This window comes from Lactuca virosa, chromosome 4 (assembly GCF_052849685.1).
Source record: "Lactuca virosa cultivar CGN04683 chromosome 4, Lactuca_virosa_CGN04683_v6, whole genome shotgun sequence".
Taxonomy (NCBI): domain Eukaryota; kingdom Viridiplantae; phylum Streptophyta; class Magnoliopsida; order Asterales; family Asteraceae; genus Lactuca; species Lactuca virosa.
The window spans coordinates 403,570,837-403,585,624 of NC_136429.1; the positions used below are offsets into that span (position 1 = coordinate 403,570,837).

The window sequence follows — 14,788 nt, forward strand, 5'->3', positions numbered from 1 at the left end:
TGTCTTTTACTATACTATAAGGACCATTTTTGCATACATTCGTTTTAATTTTAATGAAGTATTATATATTAATAGATATTATTTTTAATATATAATATTATATATTAATAAATATTTTTATTGGATTATTAATTTATTTTTGTTGATTTTTTAAAAAAAATTGTTGGAGTAATTTTTTTTATTGAATTATTATATATCAATACATATAGTTTTTAATATATAATATTTATATCATAATAAATATTATATTATTGGATTATCAATTTTTTTAGTTAATTTTTGTAATTTTTAATTATTTTTTATTGTATTATTACTTTTAATTTATTATTTTCTTCATATACTAAATGTTGTTTTATTGGATTATTAATTTATTTTAGTTAATTATATATTTTTTTAATTTTTTTGTCGAAGTAATTCTTTTTTATTGAATTATTATATATATCAGTACATATAGTTTTTAATATATAATATTTATATCATAATAAATATTATATTATGGGATTATTATATATTAGAAATATTATGGGATTATTATATATTAGAAACATTATTTTATTTGATTATTAATTTCTTTTAGTTGATTCTTTTTATAATTTCTTTTTTGTTGGAGCAATTTTTTTTATTAGATTAGCATATATCAACAAATATTATTTTTAATATATAATATTTACATCACCATAAATAATACAATTATTAATTTTTGTAATTTGTTTTTTTGAATTATTAATTTGTTGAAATATTACTTTTAATTTATTATTGTTTTAACATAATAAATATTATCTTATTGGATTATTATTTTATTCTTAATGTATACTATTAATTGTTTTTAATTTTATTAGTTTGACCACAAAGTCGTCGAAATACGTAAAAGTATTGCTTATCATCGTCAAAAATTAGCAGGATCACCTCCAAACACCTTCATTAGAGGTTCAATAGATACCCTACCCTATTCCACCTAACGTTGCTGGTAGCCACCTGCGAACACCTATTCATAATCCACTGGAATCCTTCATATCCCACATAATGCACAACAAACCCCTATATCATTTATAAGTGGTGGTGGTGACCGAGTGATGGTGGTGGTATTTTCCTTATGGTTTCTCATTATAAGCTAGATGAAATGAAAGTGTTTGGCAGCGATACTAACGATTTCGATGATGATAGACGACGGTTTTGCGTATCCCTTGACTTTGTGGTGGAACCAATAAAATTAACAAGAAAATAATAATCCAATAATATAATATTTATTATGATATAAATATTATATATTAAAAACTATATTTATTGATATATAATAATTCAATAAAAAATAATTACTTCAACAATTGTTTTTTTTTTTAAAAAGAATTAACTAAAATAAATTAATAATCCAATAAAACAATATTTATTAATTTATAATATTATATATTAAAAATAATATTTATTAATATATAATATTTCAATAAATAAAAAAGAATGTATGCAAAAATGGTCCTTATGGTATGGTAAAAGACAAAACTGCGAAAATGGTCCCTGAAGGTAAAATTGTCATTTTAAAAAAGTTAACAGCCAACCAGTTAAACTTAACGGATGAGGGACCAAAACCACAATAAAACTTGTTGAAAAGGACCAAATCTGCAACTTTTCAAACGTTTGGACCATAACTACATAAAATAAGAAACCACGGGGACCATTTTTTCAATTTTGTCTTAAATATTTCAAAATTAAAGCTTTTTAATCAAATTTTAAATTCCAAAATTTGAGGGAAATTTTTAAAACTTTTCAAAACTCTCTTGGATCAATTTGGAAGCAATTAAATTAATCATATTCTTAACTATAACACAAAATTGACCTAATCTAATTTCATATAGCAAGATGATTCAATTCAAATTCTACAAATAATTAATTTTTTCACAAAATCAAGTAATTATCTTAAAATTTGAAAATCATCATTCAATTGAATGCGGATAATCATTACCTTATAAAAAAAACGAATTTTATCAGTCAAGATAGTTTGTAGTAATGATCCTAATCCAAATCTACCAAAAAACCTGAAAATCTTCATACAAATGATCCAACTCGTCGAGTCAGGCAATGGACTCGTCGGGTTGGCCCTACTCGTCGAGTTCCTTCATAGGACTCGTCGAGTCCAGCAGTCAGAGGCTAAAATTGAAATTTTTTCAACTTTGAAAACAATATAATTGCATCAATATAACAGAAAACACTATAGGCTCTGATACCACTAATGGGGTTTGAGCACTATAACAATCCTATGGTGCACATACAACCCTAATGCTTTGGATCTAAGTTTTCTCTAGTTATACATGCAATTTTCGTTTTTCCAAAGCATGAACCCTAACTAGCATACAATATAGAGATTTACAATATAAAAATAGTTAGATGAATACCTCTTTGTTGTAGCTTGTAGAACTTGGTCTTCCAAGAGCTTAGTACCTCAAGTGTGATACCTCAAATGAGTCACAAACACCAAAAGCAAGAGGAGGCTTATGAGAGAGACTTTAGGCACCAAAATCGGCTAGGGTTTCACCTTGGAAGAGATTGGCCAATTTTGGGAAGGCTACGGGTTCAATTTATAGTGTGGAATCCTTAGGGTTTCATACATAAAACCCTAATTTACTTAAATCTTTAGGTATTCCAATCATCCATATGATAAGCCCTTTGGACTAATGGACTCTCACATAGATTTAGCCCATCACTAATCAACATGGATCATTAGCCCAAACAATATGTATTACTGATTTACCTAATCAGTCTCTGTAAATTTAATAAGTCTCTTTTGATCACTAAATTAATTCCAACTTAATTCTTGATCAATACTAATTAAATAATATGATTTCTCAATTAATACATTATTCTTATAATATATTAATAAATCACAATTAACCTCCTTCTCAAATATCCATCCTATCAAATTGGGTATGAATCCTATGCTTTCAGTAGTATGGGCCAAATACTACCTTCCACACCTATCCATGCTTTCCTCAAGAATTATCTTGGGTCATCTACGACCTAGTCACAAAGTACTCTTGAAACCTACTCAACAGCGAAACAACTACATCACAATACACTCTATGCTATACTAGGATTCACCCACACTCCCTCTTCCATCAGCTGTTGAAAAACTACTCACAATATCAATTTGCCATTCCATGAATACAATCACATGCAACAGAGCTTAGATAATCCTTCGAGTAATAGACTCATCCCTACAATAGTTGGACTCAGATAAGAGCTACGAAGCAGGGTCAAGTCTGTCACTCAGAGATTATCCAACCTTTTCCACATGTGACTTGACATATCTACTTAATGGTTAACTCACAGCACTCACGAGTTCCACAAAGCCTAAAGCAAGCAGCATTCAAGCAGAAAAGCCGACTAGCACAAATATGCAATAAAATCAGACACATCCTCGCGTGAAATCCTCGATCTCCAACTCCCAGCACCATAGGTACACCTTCAATCTGCCCTCACTCTCTCAAAAGTGGCTAATCATTCCTCGTGCTGACCCGCTATACACTGCACCTGCTCAAGAAACTTCCACCAACCTTGCAACACTTGTGTATGCTAGCCGTACATAACACTAGATCCTATAGACTGTCGAATACTCAATCCTACTCTAAGCCCACAACCAGACGAGGAGCAGGAAATAAAGCCAAACAAAATATTCTCAGGCTATAGTATCTTAGTTATGTATAGCTATGATGCATACACTAAGCAACTACAGTAATGATGTCAATTTCATATAAAAGAGAATCCTAGGCTATTATGCATCATATAATCAGGAAATTCTATCATGCAATTCCTGAAGATCCTTAGCCTATCATTATCATGCTGTTCTAAGATATCACAACATCGAATAATAGTATGGTATTTTAGGGTTAACATACTGGTTCAAGTTGATCGTATATATCGCATCCTCCTTAAGTAATTTAAAAACTATCTGAAAAATCATTTCGAAAATCTTTTCCTAAGTTTGAGACTAGATTCACACAACTGTTCCTCTAATTCACTCAAACCAAGGGTCTGATACCAACATCTAACGTCCCAAAAATTTCATAAAATTTCAACTTTCCAAAACAACCCTTTTTAAATAGAAGTGTTTACAAAAACCTTTGTTCCCGAAACATTATTTAAAACTCAGAATCTCTTTCAACATAGTTTCCTAAACATTCACATTATCAGAGTTTCCCAGAAATCATCTGTTCAAAACGCGAGGATGTGTATGGTCACGCCTTCACCTAGCCAGGATCCATCGAAGTACCAGAAGCCATAAACAAAAACTGTAAGCACGAAGTTTAGTGAGTTCCCCCATAGTACCAACACTCAACCAGATAACATATACAAATAACAGCATGCATACTGAGCCTTTAGCCTGACTGGACCGCCTCGCAGGGCCTATAGCCTATCTGGAACGCTCCAGAGCATTTGGTATGACTAGACTGCCTAGCAAGGCCTACAGGCTATCGAAACCGCTCCCGAGCCGTCGACATGACTGGACCGCCTCGTAGGGCCTACATCTTATCCGGACCACTCGCCTGGCCTTCGGCCTGACTGAAGCGCCTCTTAGGGCCTTCAGTCTATCCGGGCCGTGGGTTTGTTTGCCTTCAGCACAAAGCAGGACTACCTCAACCCGACCACACACACATGTTGACAATAAGCATAACATCATCCTATCTATCAGGATACCGATCTAACAGATCATAGCAACATAGCAACATACTATCTACCTAGATACTGATCTAATAGATTATAACAACATAGCAACATCCTATCTACTAGTATACCGATCTAACTGATCATAACAGCATACAAGCATATGATAAGCAGGATAATAATCTAAAAGGCCGACCTTGGTGCCTCCGACCCATAAGTACAGTGAGGAAAACTCACATCGAATGCAGAAGCTCCCCGAAAGAAATCCCTAGTTGCAGCCCAGCCAGCTTTCCAAGCTATTAATACTAAAAACACACCCATATAACAATTGGGTTCCATGCCATAAACCAAATCCATACTTGGGGTAAAATGACCATTTTACCCCTGGCCCAACATACACCAAAACTAAGGCCCAAAACCAAACGATCCTCAAAGGCCCACTAATGGCCCAATTTTCCAAATTGGGCCCAACCCCATATGGGTCTTATCCTAAGCACATATTTTCCTTAAATCCAAATCAGGTTACCACAAACACCATTGGGACAAACTTGGTCAAAGACATAACTCAAAAGTAAAATTCAACGGTCCAGGTTGACCTACCTCGCCGAGTTATCCTTCAACTAGTCTAGTTTCTCCATCAATCTGCACAGATTGAGAAAACCCAAGTCAACTCAGCGAGTTTACCCAAAAACTCGTCGAGTTCCTCTATTCATCTGAAAATATCGGGAAAAATCGAGGCAACTCGTCGAGTTTATCCATAAACTCGTCGAGTTCGCTCAAAGTCCAGCAACTTAATTCATTAAGCACGTAATCCTTAAAGGCATGGCCACAAAGCATAGATCTTACTTCCTTGAGCTGGAAAACCATGTAAAGTTGCTAACTTTATGTCCATGCATGTCTAGATGAAGCTCTTAAGCTTCAAATGAACTTAATACTCGACTTAATGCATGTATGACATCAAGATCCTCATAAAGTTTGCACCTTTAAGCTCCAGGGTAGCAAAAGAAACTCAGATCAGAAAGGATGAGCCTTTACACCACCTATCTTATCCATAAACTCAAAAAGGAGGAAAAAATCACAACAAAATCCAAAAGAGAAGATCTAAGCTGTTAATCACCATGTTCCAGACTTGTTACGTCAAATGGTTGCCAAAAGTGTGATAGATTCTTGATCCCAAAGCTTCCTTCCAAGCTAAACAATTTCAAGCTCTTCCAAACCTTCACCAAGCACCAAAAGCACATAAAAATTCACACAAAACCGCAAGATTCCCAACAAGGGGCTCACAACACGATTTAGGGTTTTAGAGGACAAAGAGCCTGATAAGGATGCTGGTAAAGGAAGTTTAAGGTCTTTAAATAAGGTGCAAAACGTTGAAATTTAGGGTTTCCTTCTGAGAGGCTAACTCGTCGAGTTGAGGCTCCTCAACTCGTCGAGTTGCCTCATTAAACATTACGGTTAAGCTAACTTCTACTCGCCGAGTTGAGGCTCCTCAACTCGTCGAGAAGACCCACTAAATCCCATGCTTCTTCATCTTCAACTTGCCGAGTTGGATCCTCCAACTCGCCGAGTTCAACTTGAATTTGGCATAATTCCACAATTAACCTTCTAGATTCTGGGTGTTACACAAGAAAGAAGGTTGTGATCGAGAAACACACAATAGCTAAAAATGTGCTTCCTAGTAGATGGACACCCGACCCAATCTGCACTAGAATAGGCGATGAGACCTTGCTACAGAGAGGTATATAATTGTAATCCATGATCAATAGTTTCTCGAATGTAACGAAGAATACGCTTGAGGGTCACAAAGTGTGGCTCCCAAGGGTCGTGCATGTATAAAGAGACTTGCTCAACAACAAATGATATGCATGGGTGGGTGAATGTCAGGTACTGAAGAGCACCAACAAGGTTGCTATGAAGTTTCAGATTGGACACAGGTGGACCGGTACCATCAGACTTAGTTGCAATGTCAGCTGGTGTGCGGGCTGGTTTGTAGTTGGTCATCTGTGCCCGATCAAGAATCTCAGAGGCATATTTATGTTGCGAAAGGAACTTGCCATGTTTGATGGTTTATAGAACCTAAACCGGTCATAGCGAATTCCGACTGTAGAATAGAAATGACCTGTTGAAGGAGACTCATGGAAGAAGCAGTCAACACAATATCATCAACATATAACAGTAGATATGCAATGTGATCACCCTGTCTGTAATAAATAATGATGAGTTTCACTGCCTGTTGATGAAACCGAAATGGGTGATAAACTGAGCAAAGTGATGATACCAAGCCTAAAAGGCATGTTTAAGACCATAAAGAAACCACTGGAGAATACATACATGATTAGGACCCGATGAATCACGGAACCCATGGGGTGTTGATGCATGTATATAGTCTCTTGAAGATGCCCGTGATGAAGAGCATTCTTCACATGCAACTGATGAACATGCCAATGGTGAGATATGGCCAGACTAAGAACAGTCCAAATTGTGGCTAGTTTAATAACCAGACTAAAAGTCTCGTCATAATCAATCCCAGGGCACTGACCACGCCCATTAACAATCAACCGTGCCTTATAGCTAGCAAGAGATCCATCTTCATTATGTTTCTTTTTAAACAGCCAAATACAATTAACAACATTAGCATTGGGAGGCCAAGGTACAAGTACTCAAGTTCTGTTAGTAATAAGTGCATTATATTTGTCTTTCATGACATTTAGCAGTTAGGATCTTGGAATGCTTGAGAATAGGTACGTGGAATAGGAGAAGACGAGTCAATAGTGGAAGTATCGAGATTGAGATGGTCAATAGGTTTTGCAATTCCATGAGAAGCCCGAGTGGCCATGGAGTGAGTGTGAGTGGGGGCGGAAACAGGAGGAAGTGGTGCACGATTGGCATGAGTGGCTGCCAGAGTTATGGGAGGCAGCGTAAATTTTTTTTAGGGAGATGGATCAATAGAATGAGATAGAGAGGTTGCTGTAGCAACGGAATTAGGAGTGAAGGGTGCGCTAGGACCGGGGGTTTGACTGGGAACAACCAATGAGGAGGATTTGTGAGCAATACCATGAGGATGTATTGACCCAAGAGGATGAGAGGGGGTAGTTGGGTCATTGAATCAATTTTTAGAATCCTCGGTATCAAAGAAATTATAATCCAACGGATTATTCGGAGTTATGGAGCTGAAAGGGAAGACTGTCTCATCAAAAGTGACGTGATGGGAACTAATAATTTGTTTGGTGTGAAGATTGAGACACCGAAAACCTTTGTTATGTGATGGATAACCAAGAAAAATGCAAGGAATGGAATGATGTTCGAGTTTGTTGGTTTTATTTAGATAAGGATAGAAAAGACAACCAAAGACATGAAGGTGAGATTATGACGGACGATTTTGATATAATTTTTGCAACGGAGTGTCATTTTTTAGAGTGGTGGAAGGATGAATGTTGAGGAGGTGGGTAGCCATATGAAGAACTTCAACCCAATAGGTGGATGGAAGATGGTCTTGAATAAAGAGGGTGTGCATGATATTGTTCAATGTACAAAGCATGCGTTCAGATTTACTATTTTGTTGAGATGTGTAAGGACATGAATAACACATATGAATACCATGAATGTCACAAAAAGGGCTTGAACATTTTTGATTTTATGCAAAATGACTGAAGTCGCCAAATTGACCCTGTCGACCACCGCTTCTGCCACTATTTCAACCCCTCCTTCCACCACCATGAGAATTTCGACCACCACCATGCCTGAAATAACTGCTATTTCCATGAGAATTTGGGCAATTTTGGTGCTCGTCTTGAATAAAAGTAGGGGAGGATGGATAGTCCCGATCTGAGGCTTGCACAATACGGCTGTGAGACTTTTGCAGATCTTGTTCTTCAAGAGTTAGAATCGATCTCATTTGAAGAAAAGTTGGAAACAGAGTGGAGTATCAGCTTGTGGGTTTAACGTGGGCATATTTTTCGAAGAGGCCAATCAGCGCATATGTGACAAGATGACGATCAGATATTGCGGGTCTAATATTTGCAAGGAGATCAGCGAAGGCCTTGATGTGGTTGCAGTATTCCATGATGGTGGAGTATCCAAGTTGGATGTTTCTTAACTCATCATCCAATTCAATGTCCTTGTTCTCTTTATTTTCATGAAATAGATCCTCTATTGATTTCCAAACATCTACAATAGTAGCATCAGTGTTGATGATGGACTGACGAACGAATTGCATAAGGAAGCCATAGAGCCACCGTTTGACAATGTTTTTAATAGTTATCCACTCCGTATCATCATGTAATTTATTGGAGCCATCTAGGTGATTGTAAACATTGTAGCCCAGACAATGAGTTTTAAAAATTTCCTTCCAGGCATCATAATTCAGTTGATTCATGTCCAGAAGAAGAGGGACATACGATTTAAGATTAGTGATGCCATACATTTTATCTGTGGGTCGAGGAGTATAAGAACCATCAAATTTTTCTTTGTCTGAAGTGACCATGGTGTAAAGAGTTGGAGAAGAACTATAAGCAGAGGGGTTGAACAAGAAGACGAAGAAGGCGATGAAGAAATACGTTGTGGTAAGATCGGCTAGGGTTGAGAGTAGGTGCCTGATACCATGTTACAATCAATATTTTCCAATAATGTGTGTATTATCTTCTCATTGAAAATATATACTCCAAGTACAAATGGGTTGAATTCAAATACAATTGGGCTAGACACATAAACACAAACTAATAGAAATATATGGCTAACCTTGACTAACAAGTCACTGATCAATAAACTTACCGTAATGAAGAAAAACCTCCCACAAGAAACCTTGCATTTGAACAAAATGAATAGGAGATGAGTCAAGATCAAACTCATCCCACTAATTCTCGATGCAGCACCTGGAAAAATAAAAAACCGAAGCATCTGAAAGAGTACCAAGTGGATATTCGAGATTCTTTAGACCATTCGCGACCCACTCCAAAATCAGTGACCTTGATAGTACATCCACTTACACACTATATTTTTAATGCATCAAAGATTAACCATATATCATATATTCACTATTAAAGATTCTAGAATTCCAATTATCAAAATCCAAACTTAACAATTATCACAAATTCGTAATAAAGTATACAAAGAATATGCATCAAATGAACAACCAAACAAATCACTAACAATGTTTGCAAAGACTTTATAAAAATTATTAAGTTATTAAACCATATAAAGTATTGAATAATTGAATTCAATGCTTAAATAAGTAAGACCAACGAAAGGGAGAAACTTACACGGGCATAGAATGAAACTTCAATTCCAAATTTAAGAAATTGAGAAAAAAGACTTGTAATTTGTGATTTCGATGAACTGATGATACTAAGTACAAAATAATATTTGGGAGAAATGCACTTTGTGAATTTTTACTCTTGAAACGTATCTACTTAGATGACACATTACTGCTTAAGGAAAATAGAATATGAAGGAAGAAAGTAAAACTACACAATATAGTAAAGATATAGGGTGATAGAAGAGGTGGGAAGAAAAAAAATGAGTTATGATTTACTTGGTGGAAAATAAAACTTTATTCCTGAATATGTGATTCTAAATACCAACACACGAAGCATATTCATACTAAAAGAAAAAGAATTTGACTCGTACTCTAAAACTGGGAAACAAAAACAATAAAAGCAACTTTCCTAAAATGCCTCTGTGGGCTTTTTCCTGAATTATGCCTACATTTTAACTCCTAATTCAGGAACCAATATGTTCTTCACTCCTAATAGACTTCTCATCTCTTCAAACTTCACTTTAGCCATAGATTTTGTGATTATATTAACCGATTGTTCGGTAGTTCCCACATGTTGCACTATGGCATCTCCTTTCTCAACCAATTCACATTTGAAGTGCTATGTTGTGTCTATATGCTTGGTTCATATATGGAACACCGGGTTCTACATCAGTACAAAGAGGACTTGTTGTCACCATACAAAATTATAGGGCTGATCCTTCTTCCAGTTAACTCTCCGAGCAATATTCTTATCCAAACTACTTGACATGCGTGACTTATAGTTGCCATAAATTCCACTTCACACGATGAAAAGTGCCATGTTTTTTTTTGCTTCTATGTTCCATGTAACAAGGTTCATATTGTGATAACATGCCTTATTTTATGTACTTCTCCTATAATTCACATCACTAGCTAAATCGATATTTTTATAGCCTATGACACTGTATTCTTCGTTGCTTCTTACATATTCCAAATCATACATAGATCTTCATTTTATGTATCTTAAAATATCTTTCATGGACTGTAGGTCTTTTGAAGTTGTTCTTTTTATGAAATGACTCACCATTCCAACTGAAAAAGAGATGTCTTGTAACACCCATAAAATTTAAACGAAATTTTAACTTTTCATCACATTTAAAATCCAAGAGTTATTACAAATCTTTGTTTTCAAAATAGTCTTTATCTGAGTTTTCCCAGAAACATAAACAAAATGTGAGGAGCTGTACGATCACACCTTTGCCTTGTCGCGATCCCCTGATGTACCTGAAACAAGAAACTGAAACTGTAAGCCCAAAAGCTTAGTGAGATCCCCCAAAATACCCATACTCACACAATACAAATATAATCATAAAAAGCATACTATGGGTCCAATCAACCATCGGGTTGGAATACCCCAGGCCCTCAACCTTTCGGTTGGAATGCCAACATACTATGGGTCCAATCATCCCCGGGATGGAATACCCCAGGCCCACAACCAACAGGTTGGAATGCCCACATACTATGAGTCCAGTCATCCTCGGGATGGAATACTCCACGCCCACAACCAACAGGTTGGAATGCCCAGTTCTATTGGCTTTTGCACAAAGCAGAGAAGCCTCAACCAATAAACAAACATGTGCACATATAACAGATAATCACATAACAGTCTATAGACAAGAACTGATCTACCCGATCTTACCACATATCATATAATATTATCCTACCCTCTAGGATGTCTAACTAACAGATCATTCTAGCATAACATAACCCTTAACAATTCAAAGGGCTGGCCTTGGTGCCTTAGACCCTTGAGTATAGTGAGGAAAACTCACCTGACTCGAAGTGCCGAAATGCCGAAATTCTAACCGCTGCCTCACTAGAAATCTCGAACTGACACACATATTAAATACTAGGTTATTACCCGCCATCACTCCCTTGGCTAAGTGTCCATATAATTCATAAAGTCCATTTCTTTTTGTCGGTCCAAGGCCCAACACCAAGTCCTTATTTTGAAGGTCCATACTCTAAAGTCCATTATTGGCCCAATTTACCAAATTGAGCCCAAACTCCTTATTGGGCCTAACCCCATGATCCACTATCATAACCTGGCCCAAAATATCCTATTTTCAGCGTCCAACAATGGCCAAAGTCCATTAAGCCCATAAACCATAAGCCCATTTATCATGAGCCCAAACAGAAAGAGTACGCGGGGCGTACCTCTCTGGTTACGCTGGGCATAAATCCGTTCTACACTGACAGGCATCGGGACATTTGACCTCGTACGCTGGGCGTACAGAATCTACACTGGGCGTACGCGGGGTTTTACCAAAACCCTAATAAGTGCCCAATGGCTTAAGGTCTTAAACCCAGATTCCAGATCCACCGACCAAATATGCCATGGGACCATAAAATTCCATACTTTATTACTTTGGACGTCTAGAAGGTCCTTACTCATTGTCTTAACCCATTAAGACCTTCTCACTTCATGCATTGGACAAGCTTAACTGTTGGGAACTGATTTTTATCACTTAAGACCCCTCCTAAGGTCTAAAAGGACAACTCATTTCGTCTAAGACATCACATGCACCATCTTGGGGATTCTTGGGACAAAAGACTTTCATAAAGTTAGATGTCTAGATCTATAACTAGAAAGCACAAAGTTTCAAGCTTTTTACCGTCTGGAGCTTCAATGACACAATACAACCTCAGATATATGGCCTTGCTTTCCTCCTCTAGCTCCATGGTGCAATGTCTTCACTTCCCAAGGTTTAAGATGCACACCAACTCACACTTCTCACAAACACTAGGGTTTGGGACGTTCTTATGAGGGTAAGCAAAAGAATGAGCCATAAGGATGCTTATATAGCCTCCAACCCTGAATATTAAGTTTTTCATCGGACATAAGTACGCCCAGCGTACTAGGACACGCCTAATACACTTAGCTTACCCTTATGTACGCTCAGCGTACTCCTTCAAGTCCCAAAGTTGCAACTTTACTCCTTATACTCCTCGCGACCCAACACAACCAACTCCAAGGACCAACAGTGACAACTAATAAAAGGAAGAAGGGTTTTCAAGATATACCTGCAAGGTTCGGGGCGTTACAACTCTCCCCCACTTGACCTAGACTTCGTCCCCGAAGTCGGATGCAGCGAAAAGATTTGGGTAGTTCTCTCTTATTTCTGACTCTGGCTCCCAAGTCCACTCGGATCCGCTCCAATGCTCTCATTGTACCTTTACCAAAGGAACTTCCTTGCTTCGTAGGATCTTCACCTTCCTCTCGAGAATGGCCACCGGTCTCTCCACGTAGTTCAAGCGCTCATCAACCTGAATGTCATCCAACGAAACTATAGCATCCTCATCCTGGATGCACTTCCGCAATTGTGAAACGTCGAAAGTGTTGTGGATCCGACTCAGCTCTTCCGGGAGCTCCAACCTATGAGCCACCTTGACAACCCTGGCAATAACCTTAAATGGCCCAATGAAGCGGGGACCCAATTTCCCCTCTTTCTGAAGTGAATGACACCCTTACAGGGTGAAACCTTCAGGAGTACCATATCACCAACCTGAAATTCCAACTCAGGTCGGCGCCGGTCGGCGTAGCTCTTTTGCCGACTCTGTGCGGTCTGCAGCCGCTGTCTAATCTGCTGAATCCTCTCAGTAGTCTACAGATCCATCTCGGTTCGGACCATCACCCTGTGACCAACTTCACCCCAACAAACTGGGGTGCAACATCTACGCCCATATAACAGCTCGAAGGGTGGGGCACCTATGCTGGAGTGGAAGTTGTTGTTGTAGGAAAACTCTGCAAGCGGTAGGTAGGAGTCCCAACTCCCAACGAAGTCAATAACACAGGCTCTCAACATATCCTCGAGAGTCTGTGTAGTCCGCTCACTCTGGCTGTCAGTCTGCGGATGATAGGCTGTACTGAAGTGTAGTCGCATGCCCAATTCCATGTGGAACTTTTGCCAGAAACGGGAGGTGAACCGAACATCGCAATCTGAAACGATAGAAACTGGTACCCCATGGCGAGCAACGATCTCGTGGATATATACCTCGGTCAATTTCTCTGCCGACGAACTCTCCCGTATAGCTAAAAAGTGGGCACTCTTAGTCAGTCGATCCACGATGACCCAGATAGCGTCGGAACCCCTGGCCGTCCTCGGCAACTTGGTGATGAAATCCACCGCGATATGCTCCCATTTCCACATGGGAACCTCTAGAGGCTGCAACCTGCCATGCAGCCTTTGGTGCTCGGCTTTGACCATCATGCAGGTCAAGCACCTCTCGACACACCATGCAATGTCTCGCTTCATACATGGCCACCAATAACTCAACCGCAAATCTCGATACATCTTGGTGGCTCCCGAATGAATGGAGAAACGAGAATTATGAGCATCCTCCAGAACAACTTGTCTGACCCCGCCGGACATCAGAACCCAGACCCGACCGCAACGAGTCAACAACCCCCAGCTATCCTGCACAAACCGGGTGTTCTCACCCTTAATCCTTTCTAGTTTCCAATTTTCCCAATGCATGCCCTCTGCCTGAGCTTCCCTGATCAAAGTCACAAGTGGGGAATTCAACTGCCCCGAGGCATACACTATAACACGTCCCCTTTCCATAAGAACGGCTCCCATTCCCGTGATGGATGCGTTACAGAAGACCACAAAATCCACCACTCCCTCCGGGAGGGTCAAGACTGGAGCCTCGCATAATCGTTGTCGGAGGGTCTCAAATGCCCTCTGCTGCTCGGGGCCCCACCGGAAATCTACCCCCTTCCTCGTTAGACGAGTGAGGGGTACTGCAATCTTGGAGAAATCTCGAATGAATATCCGATAGTACCCTGCTAAACCTAGGAAACTCCTGATATCTGAAGGAGATCTCGACACCTCCCATTGT

General features: G+C 38.5%; 1 protein-coding gene across 1 annotated transcript; it reads right to left on the minus strand.

Annotated features, from left to right (window-relative positions):
• Positions 1-8,578: 8,578 nt before the first annotated feature.
• On the minus strand, positions 8,579-9,136 carry LOC145106491 (uncharacterized). Its single transcript, XM_079043456.1, has one exon. The coding sequence runs from the start codon at positions 9,134-9,136 to the stop codon at positions 8,579-8,581; it is 558 nt and encodes a 185-aa protein (XP_078899582.1).
• Between the last annotated feature and the right edge of the window lie 5,652 nt (positions 9,137-14,788).

Bases quoted from the DNA above. Each gene is read 5' to 3' on its own strand.
- LOC145106491 (XM_079043456.1), bottom strand. From the start codon at position 9,136: ATGGTCACTTCAGACAAAGAAAAATTTGATGGTTCTTATACTCCTCGA.